This window comes from Chaetodon trifascialis, chromosome 24 (assembly GCF_039877785.1).
Source record: "Chaetodon trifascialis isolate fChaTrf1 chromosome 24, fChaTrf1.hap1, whole genome shotgun sequence".
NCBI classification, from domain to species: Eukaryota; Metazoa; Chordata; class Actinopteri; order Chaetodontiformes; family Chaetodontidae; genus Chaetodon; species Chaetodon trifascialis.
Window position 1 is genome coordinate 10,642,246 of NC_092079.1, and position 22,629 is coordinate 10,664,874.

The 22,629-nt window shown below is 44.3% G+C and overlaps 2 protein-coding genes across 4 annotated transcripts in view; one reads left to right on the top strand and one right to left on the bottom strand.

Moving 5' to 3' along the window:
- The window catches only part of LOC139328001 (peripheral plasma membrane protein CASK-like), a 37,656-nt gene that overhangs the window by 14,837 nt on the left and 190 nt on the right, over positions 1–22,629 (bottom strand). For all 3 annotated transcript variants that reach the window (XM_070958108.1, XM_070958106.1, XM_070958107.1), the window contains exons 1-7: positions 21,922–22,629; positions 12,708–12,820; positions 8,136–8,241; positions 6,989–7,066; positions 6,788–6,860; positions 1,767–1,869; positions 561–736 (exon numbers count right to left, since the gene is read on the bottom strand). The exon at positions 21,922–22,629 is cut by the window's right edge. In XM_070958108.1, coding sequence (XP_070814209.1) covers positions 561–736; positions 1,767–1,869; positions 6,788–6,860; positions 6,989–7,066; positions 8,136–8,241; positions 12,708–12,820; positions 21,922–21,986 — 714 coding nt within the window. In that variant the 5' untranslated portion in view covers positions 21,987–22,629. The remainder of the gene's footprint in view (positions 1–560; positions 737–1,766; positions 1,870–6,787; positions 6,861–6,988; positions 7,067–8,135; positions 8,242–12,707; positions 12,821–21,921) is intronic.
- Positions 3,495–6,036, top strand: LOC139328002 (probable G-protein coupled receptor 34). Its single transcript, XM_070958109.1, has 2 exons — positions 3,495–3,890; positions 4,308–6,036. The coding sequence occupies exon 2, from the start codon at positions 4,335–4,337 to the stop codon at positions 5,622–5,624; it is 1,290 nt and encodes a 429-aa protein (XP_070814210.1). The 5' UTR covers positions 3,495–3,890; positions 4,308–4,334; the 3' UTR covers positions 5,625–6,036.

Genomic DNA, 22,629 nt, shown 5'->3' on the forward strand with positions numbered 1-22,629 from the left:
TGAAATATGGAAATTTAGCTGCAGCCTCTTTTTAGCAGCAGCAGCAGCAGCAGCAGCAGCAGCAGCAGCAGCAGCAGCAGCAGCAGCAGCAGCAGCAGCAGCAGCAGCAGCTTGATGGTGTCATCCATCAAGCTGCCTGCCCTGATTGCATCTGCCATAGATTAGTGCATCGAGCAGGAAATTCAGACTCTCAGTTGAAAACAGAACATTTTGCAGGCCTTTATCTCAGGATCTTTCGTTGAAAAAACAATAGGTCAAAACAGGTTCCAATTAATAAGGGCTGTATCACATTAAGCCAGCTTGGCAAGAGGAACAAAGACAAGCAGAAAAGACATAATGCGACACGACAACTTTGGCAACGCTGATCCATTACTGATGCCACAGCTGACCGGCGTCATTCTGTCTTGCCTGTTACCTTTACAAAACAACTCCTACATTTAAACAGGTTACAATACATTAATGAGACGTTGCTTTGGTCCCTCTGAAATAATGTTCAGCAATCACCGCATTCGGCATGTACACTAGCAGACACGTACCGTCTCTGGTAGATCGACTCCTACCTTGTATTTGCCCTTAATGATGGCCTCAAACAAGCGCTCCTTGGTGCCATAGAAGGGAAGGCAGCCCGACAGGAGGATGAAGAGGATGACGCCGCATCCCCACACGTCCACAGGTTTGCCGTACGGCTCCCTCTTGACGACCTCTGGGGCCATGAAGTGGGGGGTGCCGACTCGACCTGAGGTGAGCAGGTGGAGGAGGAGGAGGAGGAGAGGTGATTTTAAGAGTGATCAGCTACTACGAGTATGAAGCGCTCATGACAAATAGAAGCACTGGTGTTTACAAGGGTATAATAATATGACAATACACAAGCTGTGCATAAATCTACGGCTGTAACTAAACATTTTTGGGATTTGTGCATCAATAGTTTAGTCTACAAAATGCCAGATAACGGTGGAAAGATATTCAAGTTACGCTGTCATGAAACAGAGAAAAGCATCAAATGCTTGTATATGACAAGCTGAAACAGCAACTGGTTTGAATTGGAATTTTCTTTGTATCTTTCCTTCATTAAATGACATTTTGGGATGCAAATATCAAATGTGATATTTGGAAAATAGAAATCATCGTGGAAAGCTTCTTATTTTTAGGTCGAAAATCCATCTGATTCTGTTTGTGCTGCTAGATCTCCACCATCCACAGGGAGAAAGGCGGCACAGACCCTGGACACCCAGGGGCCAACACGCCACACCCACCCCTATCTCATTTACAATTACACACAAATGTTCTATTTGGGCCTATTTTTGCCCCTATTTGACAGTGACAGATGAACAGGCAGTCAGAAAACGGTGAGACAGAGATGGTGGTATGATATGCAACACATTGGCCAGCTACAATCAAACCCACAGCAGTTGTGGTGTGTGCCGTGCAGCGTGCGCTATTTGGCTACAGAAGCGTTCCGCGTATCCATTTTCTAATTCAAAGAATCTGTGGACTGTGGTAACACACTGTTCGAGGAAACCCACTCACATACTTAGTGGCACTCATGTCTAAAATACTGCTCATCTTTTTACTGTGGTCTCAATTTTTCCCTGAACATTTCTTACTCAGCCCAAGTATCTGTTTTTTGTACCATGGTCATTTCATATCATTATCGATGATCAAAAGTTCAACGGCATTTCCATCCTTTGACTAAATGTCTCATTCTTTCAGTGTATGTGTGTGTATAGTGGAAAGGCATGCGTGGAAAAAAAGCCTCTGGGCCGTACCTCCGGCGACTAAACCAGACTCTCCCAGCTGGATTGCCACTCCAAAACCTCCCAGCTTGACTGGAGCAGAATTCTCCTTTGAGGCCAACAGCACACAGTGAGGCTACAGAGGAAGAACAGAGAAGGGTCAAACGGTCAGTGACGAAGATATCTCATCCATACATTTCAAGGTTTAAATGGGGGGCCGTTCTAGTAAAGCTTACATTGCATTTGTTCATTCAACTGTATGAGGCACTACACAACATCTACCAGCAAATATGACAATGACTTAACTTTTTACCGACAGGGAAACCATTTCTTTGCAATCTGCTGTAAATGTGGCGAGCATTGCTTTGGTCTTGCAGTGCAAAAGTGCAAAATCCTACATGTTCAATTGCTGGTGAACCTTGGTTTCACAATGACACCTCGCAGAACTTTAACCACAATTTTCTGATGATGCTGATAGAAACAGGAAACAAGTATATATGGAATAGCTCGCTGTGTGAGATGCATGACATTTTTCTGATCACACAGATAGGGCTTTCAGAGAGAACTGGAGCACACTGAGGAATTAGGTTTTCATTACCACACACATTACAATTGCTCTGGTTCTGCAAATTGCATTAGTGGCAGTGCTGTAAAACTCAATATTAAAAAAACCACCACCATGCTAGGAAAGACGAAGTAGGTCGCAACCTTGCCGCAAGAGAAATGTAAACAAACACCAAAGAATTACTCACAGAGGGGAAGCAAGACAAATGTTGGAGGACAAGCAGCAGATATGTAGCCTGCAGTCTATTGTATGTCCTGAAGTATATGTCCCTATAATATAGGGATGGATGATAATATATGTCCCTGACATTGCTTTTCTGTTTAAATACATATTTGCTCTTAGATAAGAAGGTGTATTCACATTTAACCCTATTTGTGTGCAATTAATACCGCAGGCAGAGGCAGGTGCTAAAATATTTTCAGTGCTCTGCAGTAAGTAAAGCCATTATTCAGGGTGGCACGAGACGCTGCTAAAAAAAAAACAGGTGGTTTGCAAAAGAGGAGGATATTCAGAGAGAAGAGTGTGATTAACGTTCTCCAGCGGCCTTACAAAATGACTTCCTTGATATTACTGTGGAAGTTTATTTAGTGTCAGCTCATTTCCAAACCCTTCAACGACTCGCCAAAATGAAAAAGCTCCAGCACACAGCTCAGACTGAGCTTACTGCACTACAGAAAAGGAGACGCAGTGTTTTGCATGCAAAACTTCAGACATGCAGTTTAAAACACAAAGCGTCTCTCAGGAAAAGACCTGAATTAGAGAAGGACCACTGGGCGGGCTGAAAAACAAGCTTCCCGGACTGCGATCGATTCTCAATATATCATATGCTCTCCACGCGGGATCAATGTCACTGATCTGCAATATTAAAACACCCCACCTTACTTCCAGGAATTAATTGTTTAAATGTAGTATTCTTGCAAACTGAAGTAATTTTACTGAACAGGACAGTGCAGGCTGGAGCTGTGTGACAGATTAAGCTCAGCCACAGGGTGAGTGTGAGCAGCGGTGGAGGGCTCACTTCCTGTCTTCACATTTTTGTACTTCTCATATCGGGGGACTGAAGAGGTGTGGAGGATGTGGACTGAGGCGGTGCGAGATTGCAGAGATACAGTGAGAGAGAGGGAGGGAGGGAGGGAGGGAGGGAGGGAGGGAGGGAGGGAGGGAGAGTGAGTGAGTGAGTGAGTGAGTGAAAACGAGAGGCAGAGGCGAGAAGACCAGCAGACGACACGGTTGTGTCCGTGAGCGGAGAGGGGACGAAAGATAAAGAGAGAGAGGACAAAGACGGAAAGAGACTGAAGGCGAGCTGAGAGCACAGAGCTGTGGAGGACGGCAGGAGCAGGTGCTCTCAAAAGGATGTGAGAAAAGGAGTCCACGGGATTTATGACTCATTCAGAGGCTCAAGACAAAGGTGACGACAGCAAAGGAACAAGTGTTCAAGGACTGGAGTTGGATAATGTGGTATCACACATGTAACTCCGCAGTTTGATGGAGGAAAACAACACAGCCGACTGCAGCGCTCTCACGCCTCTCTGCACATTCCCACACGTTTAAACTACAGCTGTGCCCGATCTCTTACACAAGGAAAACTGGTGGTGAGTGTTCTGCTTTTAATCCAAACATCTGTGAGTAGCGGTCAGACTCGTGTGAGCGTGCGCTGCACTCGCGCTTCCTGGCTCCACTGTAATATGGCGGGACTGGAATTGATGTGTTAAATAGGCATGAGACTCCAGCTCCCACCGGAAACAAAAATAAATCAGTGAGCTCCACAAACACGTCTGTTGTTCAGAGGGAAATTTGATTTACAGTCATTTTCATTTCACACTCTGTTTTACAGGTGTGACCTTTAAAGCTACAACCCACATATTACTCACCTGTCTATGCATTACTCAGACAATATGTAAATGCACTTTCACAGTGACTATGCTGACATTCTAGCAGGTGTCTTTGTTTGACTATTTGTTCTGAGAAACAATGTACTGATTGAATTTTTTCCCCTATCTTTCCCACAGCTGAATGGTTAACAACCTTCAGAGGCTATGACCACCATCTCCACCACCTCTTCCTTCCCCTTCACTCTATCTGCCTCTGCATCGTCCAACTCCTCTCTTCCTATCTCTACATCACCCCTCCCCGTTTCAATGTCATCCTCCTCCTCTTTTACACCTCTCTCCTCTCCTTACTCCAACTCCACCTCTCTCTCTCCGAACCAAAGCATGTGTTCATTTGATGACGCGGCCCTCCGTCTGCCGCTGGCGGTCCTGTACTCCCTGTTCTTCATCTTTGGACTCGTGGGTAACCTCTTTGCCCTGTGGGTCTTCGTTTTCCTGCATTCCAGCCGCAACTCTGTGCGGGTCTTTCTCATTAACTGCGCTGTGGCTGACCTGGTCCTCCTGGCGTGTCTGCCCTTCAGGATTTTCTACCACGTTAATGGAAACAAGTGGGTGCTGGGACCTGTGGCCTGCAAGACGGTGGGCAATCTGTTTTACATGAACATGTACATCAGTATCACACTGCTGGGGTTCATCAGCTTGGACAGATACTTGAGGTTAAAGGGGAAAGGCAAAGCGCGGAGAGGTATGAGCTTGACGCTGTGCGGGCGTGGTTGGCCATGGAGTTGGGTGGCGTGCGGAGCTCTGTGGGGTCTGTCGCTGGTGGCGCTGGTGCCCATGATTGCCACGGCAGAGGACAGAGAGGATAGTGACAAGTGCTTCCAGTACAAGCTGCGTAGCAGCAAAGCCAAGGGGAAAGCCTACTTCAACGCCGTTCTGGTGGTTCTGTTCTGGCTCATCTTCTTCATGCTGGTGGTCTCCTACGCGAAGATCGCTTCGCAGTTGCTGAGGGTGTCGCGGGACAAGCCAGACCTTCCCAACGCACAGAGATACGAACGGACCGCCAAGAAATCTTTCTTTGTCCTCTTCCTGTTCACCCTCTGCTTCGGGCCCTACCACGCCTTCCGCCCCTTCTACATCCTCTCCCAGCTCAGTGGAACCATATCTTGTGACGACTTGCGACTGGTGGACCGTATTAATGAGGTGATGCTGTTATTTTCGGCTTTCAATAGCTGTTTGGATCCCGTCATGTACTTTCTCTTATCTGGCTCTGTACGCAAAACCGCCATCCGATCGCTCGGGCGCCGACTCGGCAACCGGCTTCTCTTCCTCGCTGATGGAACATCTAACAGCTCCACCACAGAGTTCAGACGACCGTCTGTGCCGATGGTTTTAACAAACACCCCCTCGGTCACCCCCAGAACAAGTATCTGTGCCATCAACTCCACCCTCCATCGGTCAGGATTGACTGTGCTCCCACCTACTGGCCAACAGTGATCACAAATAATGTAAGCTCGAACGCTGGTGGAGAGTTCTCTGTAAAACTGAGCAAAGCATTTCTAGACCTACTCCTTTCTTAGGTTTGAAAAAAAAAATGTAAACTTGTAAAATGTGTAAAAAATTTGTGTTGTATAAATATGTTTTTTTTAGCTACTCAATTATATTCACTGTATTAGCTTCTGATAATCTGTGTTTAGTGGGGATCATTGTTTCAATTCTCGTTTAATGCCTGAGTGAGCGACAGACAAGACAGTAATGTCACTCCAGTGATGACTGTGACTGCAGCTTTTCTAAGAATACACATCATTTCCCCCCCAGAAAGAGTGCTACAGTGTTTCTGAAAGATGTAAAAGTGCATATTACCAATCATGGGTTGAGTGTATCTGTTACATTTTGCCTTCTTTTGTTGAAAAAAAAAAAAAAAAAGAAGAAAAAAATGGGGGACTGATATGATCTCTTCTATTTGGAAGAAAACTGACACATAGACAAAAACACAGACCTAAAGAAACCTACTCAATTCTTTCTCAACAGTGTGTGTTAAAAGCCAAATGTCTGTGAGTTCAAACAAGCACCAGCAGCAATGCGCAACTACCCAGGCTTGACCCACCAGCACACACGGCTATTAGTTCAACACTGAAAACAAGGCTGTGTTGATCCCTCTGGGGAGTGTTTGGTCAAATGGCTGGTGTGTGGATCAACGGCCTGGTTTGGGACTGCTCCATCTGGTCTGGTGGTTTTTCTCGCCTGCGTTACAGGGCTAATCCTGCTACGATCACTGGTTGACGCTAATCTGACTATAAGAGCTCTTAAAGGGCTGGCCTAGCAATTAACATGCGACACAACCCAGTGTGATTCACTGGTTTGCAAAACAGAGGGTGCACACGTGCTGAATGCCACACAGCATCTAGAAGTTAATACAAAGAGCGGATGTCGATGGGGGGAGTTTCTGCTAAACACTGTAATGCCTTTGACCTTTATCTCCCCACAGACAACAGATAACCATCTTCTCAGAGTTGAAGAAACGTACGTCAAAGATGGTAGAAAGCAACTCTATTGAGCTTGTTATGAAAAGGTTGAACATCTCAGTTAACTGGTGTCAGTTAAATGACACCTCTGCTGGTTTCAGCGGCTCAGTCTGGGACAGGCGGGAAAAATCTCACCTTTACGTCACGATGAATCACATTGTTGTCGTGGCAGTACCGAAGTGCCTCCAAGATCTGCCTCATGTAGTGGCTGCGGGGACACAAAAATGAAACAGACAAGGGGGAAATCACTTACAGCATTTGCTAATTGTTCTGTATTTCAAGCTTTGTCTATATTTTAAATGTTCTTCCCACAGTTCCCAGACTGTGCGTTCCTACCTGGCCACCGCTTCGCTGTACACAAACCCGGCATCGGCTCTCTTCACGATTTCAAAACACAGGTCCGCTCCGTCCATACTGACGAGAGAAACAAGAAGAAGAGATCGAGGTTACAAATAGCAGTTTACAAAAGAGCAGATGAGCTGGCCGCTCTCAAAATAGTGTTTAAAACAGAGTGCAGAAAACTGCGTCTGTCAGGGAGCAATTTTATGACCTGTTGTCACTGGCAGAAAAACAGAGGCACTGCATTTTCATTATTTCACTTTTCTACCAGAACAATCCCAAGAGAAGCTTTCAGAAGGAGACGGGACACAGATTTACGACATAAAATCCACACAGAGGAAACAAATTAACAGAGCAAGTTCATTAAGAAATTTTATTTACAATCAAGGCGGCGGGGAGAAGCAGAGAGCTGGTTCTCCAGTGTCCCCTGTGGATTTCAGATTGAACGCTGATGATTTAGATTAAATCATGTTATTCTTATCATGACTGTGCCATTAAGCGGAGCTGCCATCTAACAACATTTGTAAGATTCAGTCTGATTTTGCTGCTTGTTGCCATATAAAGCTCTTTTTTTTCAGCACATGGCATTCACTCAATCAATCATTTCCATTCGAAATAAATTACTATCAACCTCATACACCACTATATATGAATAAAGGACTTTAAACATATGTATCCCACTATTACTATATGCTCATATACCATTAACATTTATCATTTTACACAGGCATAGATCTTAAGATTTACACCGCTGTAAACCAAAATGACAGTGGCAGTGAGCCTCACACCCTCACTCGTCACATTTATTTTCTTTACCAGATAAGTCCGTAACTGCTAAAATGAGGAGGCTGATAGTGTTGGCGATAAAGTGTGAAGCAACCATCTGCCAACTGTTGGTAAATTTAGTCTGTGGCTGTTAGGTTTGTCCGCTTTCCAGCTACTTCAGCAAGTAACCACATGCCGTCCATATATTGTTTTTTACTCGTGAAACAAAATGTGTGGATGTGGGTTTGATCAGCAGCTGTGGTGGAAGATAAGACAGGTGTTTCCTGCCCTGGTAAGACCAAGTAAAGGATAAAAAAAATCAGATCCTGTAATGGTGTGAAATGCATTGCAGTGGGCAGAGCGTGCAGCACAGACTTACAATTCAAAGACCATGTAGAGCATGCCATCGGAGCTGTAGGTCTCCAGCAGCTCCACGATGTGAGGGTGCTTCAGCATGTGGCAGATGCTGGCCTCTCGCTTCAGATCTGGAAGGTAGAAATTAGTCAGAGGGTATGGTGAGATACTGTTCTCATGCGACAATTAGCATTCCAGCATGATGATACTTCTGCTACAGGCTTATCTGAATCTTTCTTTATAATTCAGGTCATTTCACATCTTTTCACAGCTACTGTCAAGAAGTTTTGTTTACTGTTAGCATTCACAATATCTGTCATGTCAAAGTGCGGCCATAATGTGGCCGTGCTATTATTACCGTGACCTTAATCCCCGATTTGAAAAGAGACACGGACCTGGACTACATTTAATGCAGTCAACATACTAATCCATTCACAAAACATCATTCTTTAAAAACGGTTGAACTCTGAGGTGCTTTTTATCGTGCGCTGGCTGGCTAAAGAAACATGCACACTGTAAGTCAGGATTTATCCAGTGTACACTGTAACAAGATGATTTATCCTTTTAATTTCTCGGTGCTCATGCATTCAAATAGGCACATTTCACTGTGATCGTCCTCCACTGAGTCATTCGAGGACTTTATGAAATTAGTGGCATCGGTACTTCCGGTGATTACCTCTGAATTCTCCTTGTAGGAATATTTGCCATTTTCAACCCACTGACTTGATTTGAAACATATAAGCTCTTAAATGTCAGCACTGAGGAACAGATATGGCTCTGTGCCATTTCCCCCAAACATGATATGCAGAGATATGACCTGAAAAGGCGGGAAGTTCTGCAGTAATTCAGATTCAGATTCAGAATATTTATTGTACCCTTGGGTAAATTTGGTTTACAGTGAGTGAGTCACCTCGTATTGTAAACACACAGAACAACACAAGACAAGACAAAGTGACGACAGTGCTTAGGCTAAAATCAACAGAAGATAAAGGTGTGCCATCCATAAAAATAAGATATAAGAAACAATAAAATAAATAAATAAATAAATACATACATACATACATACATAAATAATGTTGCAGTTTCTCTCACTTATTGATAGCACTGATGGCTGCTGGTACAAAGCTGTTTTTGTAGCGTCTGGATTTACAAGCAGGTACCATGAACCTCCGACCTGATGGGAGCAGCTGAAACTCACCATTAAGAGGGTGGGAGTCATCTCTTACAATAGAGCTGGCTATCCCCTGTAGCTGTTTGGCATACAGGGGTTCTGGGTGAAGCTGAGACTCTCCAATCAGCTTGCTAGACCATTTCACAAGTAACACAAATTTCTAAAGCTCAAAGAGATTTCATGAAGATAATGTTGTGGGACAAAACAGTGTTAAAGACATAAATGCACCCATAATGTCGGTGGTAATATCGACATTTTAGCTTGATTTTTATTATTATCTGTGTTTTGACGTGAAAGTACTATGATGAGGATGCATTACGCAAAAATCATCCATAATTTAGAAACCATGAGATGGCCTATGGGTGAGAAAGAAAGACAGCGGCGCTGCTGAGATGCTCATTTGTGGTTGGCCGGTGCTTTGCTAAATCATTCTGTGTTGCTCTGTGACGAGTTAAGGAGATGAAAAGCGAAGAGGACGTGCCTGGCACACCACCCTCGTCCTTTCACACCTCGACAGACCTGCCGCACCTCAGCTTTGCCACCAGAGGGAGCTCCAGAGCATCTCATTTGCAGACACAAGGGATTTCATTCTCTATAGATACTGAGCAAACAAGATGACTTTTTTCGCATGCTGCTTTAACATGTGACGACTATTTTAATTGCACATACAAACGCACATGTGGCTCGCACTCATCAACATCATTCCCCCTCATTATTGCCACGTCCAGATCCACACTGCGAATACAATTAGGACGTGACACACTGGCCTTCCTTGTCTTTTGGCTGCCTCATTAAAGAAGATGACACTGATGGGAAAACGCTCCCGTCCTCTCTCTTTAAAGAAAAGGAAATGCGCAATATTGAACGGAATGACCGACGACTGTCGAGACAAGCTGTAAGATACAGTCGCGGCCTGCGGAGGAAGGCTGACAGACATAATGTGCTGTTGTTGAGCTCCTCGCTCCATAAAAACCTCATTTACACACTCCACTCCCCATCTGTGAGTCTACTGATCTTTGTGTATGTGTGTGTGTGTGTGTGCTCATTGTGTCGTGACAGACCAGTATCATTATGCAACAGAGAGAAATGATGCTGTGTCCCCACTACAGAGCCCCCGTTCAACTGTTCCTTTGCTTTCATTATTTCTCTCCTCTCCTCTTTACACTCATCCTCAGCCTGTCTCATCGAGTATCTATTCTTTAACTGAACAATGCCGCCCAGTGTCCGCACGGAAACAAGGAAACCGCTCAGACGGAGGGAGGGAGCCAGAGAGGCCTGGAACGGTCTGAATGAAAGCAATGCCATTCACTGGGCCTTTTCCAAACCAGCTCTTACATGCAAGGTTTTGTGATGCAATGTGAAATAATTTCACCTAGTTTTGAGGAAATGCCTTTCCGTTTGCATCTGACGCGCTCCCCGCAGCTCATAGGAAGCACAGCGATGAGTCAAAAATGCTTGGTCATGCGCTGGTGTTAGTTTGTGTGGGGTACCGTTGCATTACATTTGCAGTATGTTCATTACCTAAACTTACAATACACAGTTAATACTGCAAACTGCATTATTACATTCTTCACCAAAATTCAATACCCATAAAGCCTCAGTGTTGATTGAGGGTGCTCACATGTTCGCTCTCTATATTCATCTGTATTTAATTCTACAAATGCAGACGCTCACTCATTCTGCTTTTGCCCAACACTCCTGAACTCTTAATGACACCGTTAGTCATTTGCTCGTCCAGCTCCCTCACACGCTCGCACACAGATGTAGCTGTGTATGTTTGTTACACAGCTTGTAGCAGTTCTGTCTCCTTTTCCTTTTCGCTCATATTTATGCTGACGCAGAGTCTTTCTTAATAAGCTAAGGTATGTGGTCTCAGGAAACCACTTTCCAAATCTGGCTGCACTCCAGTTCTCTATCTTGACACTTTGAGTGCCCCCTTGCTTCTTTCTTCTCTTGTGACTTTTTAAAATGTCAGAAATGAGGGTGTCTACTAAATGTACTTTCCTCTCGCCTTCGGTGGAACTTTCGCTGTGTTTCACTCTTTCCGGTGCCATTTAGATGCCTGTGAATCCTCAATATTTAGGATACTTAATGTCAGTGCCATTTCAGTTAGTGCCAGCTGAAAAGCTGTTATGAAAATGAACTATTGTCATAAAGCTTGCTGCTGTGGAGAACATCTTTCATTGATGCTAAAACACTGGCCGAAATTATTGAGAAATGTATTTCGGTACGCAGATACGCATATGGATGCAGCAGTCAGCAGTTAGAGACAATGAATTGTAAATGAAAGTCATAACAATGCTCATTTCTAATAGTCCTTTAAACCTTCAAGATGGTCTCACAACGGCACAGCTGTCAGTGCTGAAAATAAATGGTTTAGATTGAAAATCGAATTGTGACCTTAATATCAAAAGCCAAATCGAATCATGGATTTGGAGAATGGAGACACCCCGGAGCATTCTGAGCATCACGTATACTGTGGGCGAGCTGTATGTTGCCATACTTGCTGCAACTCACTGCAGGGGTGAAGCAAGCTAGAAGAGACTCTGGAGACCAACAGCTTTATTCCAAACTATTCTACAGTTCAAAGGTAAGAAAAACGTTTATTCAACGTTTCAGGAGAATAAATTTAGTCTTTGGATAATAATAACAACATACTCACATCTCAAATAAAGTGGGACATTGCCTTTGTTTGGGGAAACACTGTTGTAAATCTCTGCGTCTGTGTTTCTCCTCCCTTGGGTCATTTCCTTGTCTTGCTGTTATTGGCTATCAGGCTAATCTCTGACTGGGGCATCACAGATGGCGCATAGTGAACGCCAACATTAGCACCAACGTGCACACACGCACTTTGTCGCCTTTATCTCTCCCTCTCTCAGACACACACACACAGACCTCAGCATGACGAAGCACAAAACACATGGTGAGACATGGCATGCTTCAAGATCTCACGCATACTCACTGCCGTAACCTAACCGAGATGCACATGCGCAGGCACGGACACATGGAAATGCCGTACCAACATATTACTCATCTGGGTGCATCATGTGTGACATTATGCCTCATTTATTTGTGTGTGAGAATGCCATTATACACTGTGTGTGTGTGTGTGTGTGTGCCTGGCTGTTTGATATCTATGCCAAAGAGTATTTGCAGATTATTCCCAACATTTGTTTTAACCCACATGGAGAACAAGGTGGGTGGGTCTGCACTGGAGCACAGACAATGACTCACGAGTTAATTCAGCTTTTTAAAGATGGAAGTCATTCTGTTTAAAAGAGTCATTCTCTGTGATCGACAGCATCCCTGACAACTATCCTCTCTTGTCCTGATTTCATTAACCCCACCCATCTGGTGCCATAAGTGCATGAAAACAAACACTTAGATTCCATTGCAGTCACAGTCTGAACCTGCTGTATTTCTCACCTTCTGTGCTGAGGCCGGGGCTGGAGGTGAAGCTGGCCACATCGACGATCTTCACGGCAAACTGCTGTCCTGTGTCCCTGTTGATGCAGCGTCTCACCACGCTGAAGGGACCCCTGCGACACGAACACACAAACTGTTACAGGCGCCTCCATCGACAACAAACGCACACACAAATGGGAAACAGGATTTTTGTTTTCCGGATTCAAACAGAGGAAAAGCCCCTGGTTGAGCTGGCACTTACCAGAAATGCATGCAGACACACACAACCACACACACACACCAGTCCAGTGCAATGGGCAGACACAGAACCATTTTTTAGAATATGCATCGTAGCCTCTGCGCTCATGCCAGTGGGAATTATAGAGTAGTGGTGTACTGCACAGCTGTAAAAGCTAAAATAAAAGCTTTATTATAGAGACCTGAGCAAGGGTGGCCTACCCTAAAAGGTTTATTTCTGGGCAGATGAGGTGGCAGACATTGGAAGGTTCTGTTTCTGAATATAACTGCAACGAGGCTCACATACGGAAGCTGTAAGCCATGTTTTCCTGTCCTGTGTCCAATAGGATGCGAATCATTCTCAAGATTTTGTATGAAAAGGCGAACAAAGCGGTCCAGCTATGACATAACCCAGACGTTAGCTTCACGCAAGGTTTGTGTGGCACTTTTTTTTTTTAGAGATTTTCTTATACTGTTGCACTGTTTATCAGCACAGTCTGTCACACAGTGAGACAGATTCTCTGCAATTTCCAGAAATGAACACACCTTTCTCAAGTGTTTTCCATACATACATTTTTTTAGGATGAGCCACTCAAATAGATGCGCCACCACCCAAAAAGTCTATTTGTTGTAATTACAGTGTCTGATCTTTCTTTTAGAAATGTGCCTGGAAATGCTTTTGAAACAGAGGATTTATACACAGCCCGTCAGTACTGTGTGAACATATGTAACCGTGTAGATTGATCAAATGTAAAAGTACTGACATAGATACATACATTACTAATAAGATATAGTCTTTGACTCATTTTCAGTTCATTGATTTACAGATCAAATAATCATTCGATTAATCATGATAAGACGACTTTGGAAAGAACACGCTCACTTGTTGTGCACCACTAAGGCCCTTCCTACACACCTCCTATGAGTGTTTGCTACCGCACCAAGCGGCACTCCTCACATGAACACAAAGGTCAAGTCAATGCAGAAACTATAATACCTTGTATTTCATTAGTTTCACAGATGTTTATGGTAATTCTTTCTCATTATGCCAAAGCAAAGATTAAATCAGTAACAAAGTGGCGGGAACAGGCGCTGCAAGCTGAGACATTTGCACATATTCTGTCTCCTGTCTCAGCCCACTGAGAGTCACACACACACACCACACACATCCCTGCCGTGTTCCAGCTGTCTCAACATCTCCCAAGTCTACAATCCACAGAGGCGGAACCAATGCTAGTGGAGACGCACACACATACAACCAGACAAAACGCACACAAAGCGGTGGATTAACAGACGCTGGTTTAACTGAACGAGCAAATAAACTCGCCCGATAATGTCAGTGTAAAACTAACATTAAGAGCAATCCACTTTAAGCGTCTGAGCGTGTTGTGAGTGAGGGAGCTGCAGCTGATTTGCTCTCACATTTGTCTTTCACATCTGCTGTAATGATTAACCCATACAAACAAACGGGGAGGTTGCGTGTGCGTGCTCAGTGCCGAGAGTCGGCAGGGATCCTGCTGATTATCTGACAACCCCGCTGACCTTTGCCCTCCTGAAATGATGTGCTGTAGCAGCTGTGTTTCCTATTAAAAAGAGAGCCTGGGAGGCGTGGGGTGCCTCTTGAGTGCACGACCGAACCCCATTCCAGCCTGACAAGAGCTTCAGATCTGCGTTTGACCGGTGAGGGTTTGGAGGAGTTAAGTCAGAGGCTGCAACCACAGGGATATAAACGATGCAGTAAGGGTAAGGCCATCTTGGCACTGATCTAATGTGTGTCAATAAAACTCATTATCGCCATTAAGCAATGAGGTGGGGTTGGGTGAACCTGCCAGATTTTATGCATCAACCCCATTTGTAATTCAAGGCCGTCAATTCAAGGGAGCTGCACGGAGAATCAATTCCCAAACGGGGGTTGTTTCTACAACAGTTGTGTATTGCAAGTGAAAGGGGGTTGGGGCCACTATTTAATTTAATAAATTAGACGCAATTCATCTCATCATCTGGAATAAAAAAAAACAAAAACTAAATGACCATTCAGCCGTGTACAGTAGCTATTATAGAGGCAATGTAAGAGAGCAAGAGAGAGAGAAAGAGGGGGAGAGGGGGGAGAGGGAGAGGAAGTGGAGAGGCCGCATTCCGTACTGACATCACCGCAGCTGTGCTGAGTGGGCTCATACAAAACGCCCACACATGGCTCACATCCGACAGCGGCAGTCATCAAACATTAGCCCAAAGTGGCAATCTTTACCGACTGCTCCTTGGCTCGTTTCAACCCGCTGCTCTGTGGCAATCAAAGACTGGATGTTAGGTGCATTTTGAACATCCATGCTGGCTGTGAGCCAGATCTCCTCTCAGGTTTTCTCTCCCCCAAACAGGGACACATCTGTAGCTGCAGAGTCAACATCACCAGTACTGCTCTCCTGAGAGAAACCATCTTTGCTTAAAGCAGCATTTTGCTCTTTAGCTGTGGCAAGCAGCTAGCATAATTCACTTGGTTAGTCTGTCCCTTGTTAGTCTCTCTGTATGGGGTGCTGGGGGGTGGGGGGTGGCTTGTACAGCTGTACAGCCCCCCTCATAGAAACATCATTTCTATGACTTTGTGCTGTTCATGGGTTCGGCTTGCTAATCAACTGCAGATGACGTGGCCATTTTGGATGGAAAAAAAAAAAAGCTAAAATGGGTCGGCATATATATTTTTGGCGTTGTTAATATACCAGGAGAAGCCACCTAAGTTAAGTGTAAACCCTGCCATTCATTTGAGAGAGGGAGAGCAGGGTGCACAGCTCCAAAAATCATAATCAATCATAAATATGTGGCAAGCAATTTTATAGACCTTTAAAAATAGTTAGAGGTGATGCTTACAGATACAGATATGGATACTTACAGAGCTGACGACTGTCTATTCATACATTTGTACTGAGGCATGCTGAGGCTTTGAAAGGGAAGAAAATAAAAACTGATTCCAACAGAAGGCTTCGAGAGTAAGTGCTGTTTGCCCTGTTGCCCAAGCTGAGCTCAAGTGCAAAGCTGCTCATTTAACAAGTCCAACAAAGTTCAGCGCTGTTTAATGGTAGTCTGTGAATCTCCAAGCAACAATAAACTAGAGTGCTTCCTTATGCAAATTAGAGAAACAACCCTTTGAATATTAGCACGGAAATTAGTATTCCGGGTTGCGAGCTGAAATTTAGAGCAGAGATACCCTCCGGAGGTTCTAAGGATTTGGAAGAAAATCCTCGCGTCTACATAAGCCAGAAAGGGATCCAGGTTTGTCTGAAAGAGAGCTTCAACTTTACACCAACCATTCACAACTATTGATCTGCTGTGTGTGGGCACCCCGAACGAGCATCTTTCAATTCAAAGGAAAGACAAAAAAGGAAAGCGATGCCTTCGTCAAAGACAACAGTTAAGATTACTACGCTATATACAGTGTGCAGGTCTACACGGCACCACCACCCAGCACAGGTATCACTGTCAACACATTTTACTGTTCAAGCCAAAGACAACCTGACAGCAACCTAACAGCATTACTTTTAAATGACACAAACATTGCTCTCTCTTGACATCTTCCTCTCCAAACAGATGGGAAGATGACACATTCGATAATGTGATACTTTATTGATCCCAGCAGGGGATCGGTGTCTTGCTTCAGGACTCCTCAGCTGAGTGGATGCTTGCCAAGCTGGGGGCTTCAACCTTTAGTTTCCCATCTGAACGACAGTCTCTCCAATTCCATTTGCATAAATGAGGACACAGAAAACTGGAAAGATGTCTTCACTTGCAGTCCCAAAAAGCATAAACACCAGCTATGGCCAAATCACTGCAGAGATGATTTTAGACAACTCAGACACAACAAAACCTGCACATAATGATGCCTGCTACTGCCTTAAACTGCATACAGGTGCATCTAACAAACAGGTAACTCAGGAGAACAATCATCCACATTAAATGAAATTGAGATGCCCATATCATGCTATTTTCTGACTTTTCACACAGGCTGTACTGAATGTCATTTTTTACATTTGAAGCTCGTCATGACGTTATCAAATGGAGCTTTAAATGTCTGGAGTCATTTTTTATGACGTTATCACCCTTAAAAATGAAACATCCTAAAGCAAAATCCTAAATGAATGACTATAAATGACTATGACTCTTCAGTTTTGTCAACATAAATACATGGAGGCAGCAGGCTAATCCAATAAAGGCATAAAATAATGATGAAATAATAATCGCACCCTGAGGCTTGTTCATGCTGGACTGCCGTTAATACAGGTGCGTGCCTTCCATTGTGTTCGCCAAGCAGGAAAGTAGTGAAAACTGTTTTTCTTAAAAGGCTAAATGACAACAAGTATGGATTGTGGCAGAAAAAAAGATTAAGTGCCGATCTGAAATGATTATATCTTTTTACAATACATTCTGACTTTTCCACTGTATACTGGGACAAGAAGATGCTGACACCTACAAAAAAAAAAATAAGTGAACGTGATGAAGGCTGTATCAAGCTGAAATGGTAATATTAAACATGGTCCTCAATATCTGTGCCTTCTCTATTATGCTGGTTAAATCAGAAAAATAGATACAGCACAGTCAATGGTGATAAAAAAAAAGGAATTGGCCTTCCTGCAGCAAAGCACCTTGTATACGATTGGTATGCTAAAGATTGCATCTGTTTGGGGAGATACTTTCATTAAACCACTAAAAACGATAAAACAATCAATGAAAATTTGAGATTTAAATGCATTGCAGGCCTAAATGTACGAGCTATTTAATTATCCAACCCAGAATAAGCCAGAGGACTGATCACTTCATTGGTTTAGAGTGAGTTGCACATCCCAATATTCTTGGCTGTAATGAGCACCCCAGGGCTGAAATAAAGAGCGCTGTGACTCCAATAGTGCTTCTCCACAACCTAAGTCCTATTCAAACAGAATCATTACAGACAGAAATGCATTAAATTGCTTCAACGCTTTGCCAACACTTCAACTAGAGCTGAAATCTCAAAAGCAGGCCTGTGGTTACTGCGTTATGTTCACATCACATCATCATCACATATTTACGATGTAAACGACAAAAAAATGAGCGCATGATGAGCAGGGCCTGCACTGCCTACGCCTGCTCAACAGCTCGTGTCATCTTTCACCGGAGTTAATCCAGTCTGAAGTCGAATTGACACCTGACCTGTCTGATCTTCCTCTATTGAAAAAAGGCTAGTATAACCACAGGGGAGATGAATGAACATTTACATGCATGAGCTGTAAAATCAGATGGTCCACGTGCCTCAATGCTACGTAGACATATGCAGCTCTTGCTGTTGCCATGCAACTATAAGCCCAGACGAATAAGGGGTCTGATTTGCTAAAAGTCAAATACTTTGGACTTTCTGTTCTTTGCCTCTCAGCTCTGAAACCTTGCTAAGCTCTCAGTGACGCCAGCAACGCGAAACCACATCTTTCTGACAAAAATGATAAGAAGGCAGCACTGAAAGGGGAGGATCCCAGTGGACAATGAACCGATCTTGGTGCTTCTGTGTGCAGTCACACAAAGCCTTAAAACACAATGTCAGACCAGATACATCTGGAAAAAAGTCACCCTGATGATGAAGGAAAATAAGATCAAAGGGAAAATGTCAATACAATGTCCATAACTTCATACAAAGAAATAAGAACGATCTGTCTTTGAGTAGAAATCATCCTAACCATGGTTCTCTTTACACTCCAAGTTTAGAGGAGATGATTACTGGACACCCACAGCAGCCCCAATCCCACCCAGCCAGGCCGCTCCTCTCCGACACAAGCCGATCAGGGACAATAATAGACGACTTCTCTGGCCAACAATGGAAGTCTGAAGGAGGGACGGACTGGATAATAGGGTTTATGTACAAGTTTGAAAGGAGCTGAGGTGGAAGGTCAGCAAGAGACACACAAGTACACAATAGCACCAAGCTCATTCAGTAATGCAAGAAATGAATCACTGTGACAGCTCTTACATTATGGCAGGAGGTAAAGAAGAAACTAATGACATTAAACTTATTGGGATTTGTTCATTTCACCCACTCTTAATTCTAGTGTTTTCTGTTTAATGTGCCCTGATCGGACATTATTGGGGAAACGTTCATCTCAGTGCCATTTTTTTCAAAGAAATTCATCGACATCTTTTTCGTGGTGGTTGGACATTTGTGAACAAACAGATAAGTCACTGATTTAGTCAGAAAAAGTCAGTCCAAAAAAAACCTAAGACCTGGATTTTAATTTAAGCTGGAAGAGGATGAAAAAGCAAAGTAATGAAAGCCTAGAGGAGGTCTTCATGGACACAGTATTGCCAATCCATTTAACCAAATGAACAGGCAAATTATCATCCTGCCTTCAATCCATTTTATGTGGAGATAAATCTGGCTATCCCTCTCATGTGCCAAAACGGCCTTGCTTCTGTTACAAAATATACTTAGGCTAAAACTCAGGAGCAGGAATATCCTCCAACCAGAAAAAGATAACATGGAATAAGGTTCTTGCGATGGTTTCCTGTGGCTATAATGCCTTTCCATTTCAGATTTTAATTAATTCACATCCTCAGGTTTCAGCTGTCTGCCATGTTGTCCACTACCTGCAGTAGTGCTGACAGTAACACATGAGGTTAAAAACAAAGTGGGAGATGGCAGAGTGCTGCAGTCAATGTCTGCTGGCATTATTTATATCCTTAGCCTCAGGGCCATCCCATTCCCAACTCCACTTGTCTCCATTGATCTGCCTCTGCCTCCCTTCCCCTCCCACCTCGGGGCTGAGGAAAAATGATCCTCCCCTTCTTCCAGCAACACATCCCAAGACACCGGGACTCAACGCACTTGATCCATCAGCTCCAGTTTCACAAAAGCACTGACAGGATAAGAGGGATTTTCTGGTCTTTTCTGTGACATAAGTGTGCCATCCCACTTCTTTATTGAAGCTTAAGATGTGCTCCGGACTATTGTTCACCCAAGCATTACTCCTCTACTGACCTGTGCACAACTGCTCAGCACGATCACGAAGTACTTGCAAATACTGTACATCTCAGGGGCTACTTATGGCTGCAGTACGGGATTCAAACTGGTAGTGGTTTCTACATTTTAGCTATAAAGGAAGCCTGGATACTCCATGTAGGTTATGCATGTACCACCATGTAGGTTGATATTTGCAGAAAAGACATTATGACCGTGTGGAAGCCACCATCAATCGCACAGCTTTCATAGCAAACTCGTCCTCGTCTGACAGATAGATATTTGGATGGATGTTGTTTATCCAGGCCTGGGGTCAAGCAAAGTAAATTACAATAGGGAAACACACTTTTTCATCTGCCTTTCACGAGGGCCTGTGGGTCAGGGGTGTGCCACATTATTTTGTCATGAAAAGATTTGTATATTTTCTTTTTAAAAAGAGTTCATTTCATGACAGAGCCAATATTCTGACTTGTTGACGTAATGAGGTCGTACCGTTAAGGACAGCAACAACAAGCATGACTGAAAGCAAAAGTAACACTGTTCCTGGCTGCACTGTAGTAACAAAGAAAGGGGAGCGCATACACTGTTGTGGAAGTGGTTTGGTTACAAAACATGTATAACAAACCACGGCGTTATGTAAGAAGTGCAAGACAACGAACAACAGAAGCGGGCAACAAAATCAACTTATTTGACCACCTGAAGCAGAAGCATTCGGCTCAGCATGAGGGGAGCCAGAATTCAGGCGAGGACAGCTCAACAACTATTGAGGACAAACTGTATGTTTATGCTGCCATGTAAAACTATAACCCTCATTAAAAACAATACAATATTTTCCCTCATATCACCAACAATACCATTATCACAGAAATACCCTGAGACATAGTATTTTAGGGCCATATTGCTGACTGTTACTGTGGATTCAAAACAATCTTTCCACCTCCCTGTATTTACTGCCCTGGTTGATTTGTATTGGCAAATTAAACCATACAAACTTACTGATGGTTTGCACTGTTTCCATACCACAGTGGCTACTTGTATTGGTTAATGGGATTCCTGGGTAGTGGTCCTGGACCGACCATCAATTAGTAACTAAGGCAACAGGAAGTCTCAGGATAGAGGACAGGGCCTGAGGGTCTGGAGAGTGTGCCTCTTTCTCTTAGAACAAACTTAATGGACCCTCAGACCTCCAGTGAGTGAAGCTTGCAGGGGGGAGGGGAGTTACTGGTAGCCCAGGACTGTGATGGGCCTGTCAGCAGAGTAAAAAAGCCTTTTCTGACCACACAGAAGTGACATGCATGCTGGAGCAACTTTCAGTTTGAACAGCACCTTGAACCTTTGCACCTCATGGTTTATATGAAGACATAACCACCTTATTGCTGTAATTAAAAAAAATGGCTACGCTTCCTCTGACAACTGCAAGAATGTTCAACCGGCCTCCCTGTGTGCCTGCCAGTGCATGCAGGTATGGCGACTGTCAAACAGGGGGAAAATCCAGTCTGCAGACATTGGAGATGTGCAGCTAGATGATTCTTCCGCATGTTCTGGATTAAAAACCTGCTTGTCAGCAACAAATGAGACATCATTTCTTCACAGACTGCAAAACATGGCATTAGTGTAGTCGTACGGTCAAATCTTTGACTTTTCCAGCTGTACAGTATATTTAAACAAGGCAGAAGGACATTCGGATCTGTTCTACTCAACCTGTAATCAAAGAAGTTAATGTCCACTACACGTTCCCGCTCAGCCATGTAAATTCACTGTCCTGCGTGGAGGTCATGCACAGTCTGCGGCTCTTAAATGAGGAACTGATGTGCTTCGGATTAAATCCCAAGTAAAGTTAAATTGCACTGCACTTTGAGGAGCGTCCTCACCTCACCCACCCACCCACCCACCCAGGGAACTTTCCCCTTGAAAAACCTGCAGACCTACACACAAGAACAGCCAAGTTAGACATGGCCCTTGCTGCCCCACTGTGTGGCAAAGGGAAAGGGAAAGTAAGGGCAAATAATGTGAGCTGTAAATGATACTTACTTGCCAATCACCTCGCACAGCTCGTACACATCCTCAAACAGCACGTCGTCGTCCGCCATGGTCATTCAGGTAAACGAGGATGTTCTCCTCAAGATATCCCACCCAAACGGGCTTTGGATGAATCAATGTTTAAGTATTTCTTGCTGTGTGTTTTTACAGTTTTGCCAGACAGTACACGCCTGTTAACTGAAACCCTCCCAGTGTCAGTGACAGGAAAACCAGTGGCCACTCGAGAGTCCAAGTTATCCGGCTAGCCACATTAGCTGGCGCCCAAGGCTGTCACTCCGCGGCCCCACCTTCGCTCGAGCTAGTCTCCCGGTAGGCTGGCTAGCCAGCGAGCTAGCTAAACAGTAACCACAGAGCAGACCCCAGGGCGTGGAGATTTCCTCGCTCGTTTGCAGAAAAACACCTCTCTTCGCATGCCTCGGGTTTGAATCTCACTGTCGGGTGCTGTTAGCTCTCCCTCGGCGGTAACCACGGCAGACACTTCCCGCACACACCAAGATACTCCCTTCGCCGCAAGCTAACAGGGCTCTGGAAAATGGTTGGCTAGCTGGGTTAATGCGAGCTAGCTGTCGAAGGAATAACCGGTTGGCTCGCGCCGTTGTTGCGCTGTGCACACCCAGTGTATCACAGATGGCTTATCCCACCGAAAACGTAATGTGACCGGGCTGCAATACGCTTCAGCTTCCCGAGCCCAAACGAAAG

Coding starts and splice junctions, on each gene's coding strand:
- LOC139328002 (XM_070958109.1), top strand. CDS start 4,335: ATGACCACCATCTCCACCACCTCTTCCTTCCCCTTCACTCTATCTGCC.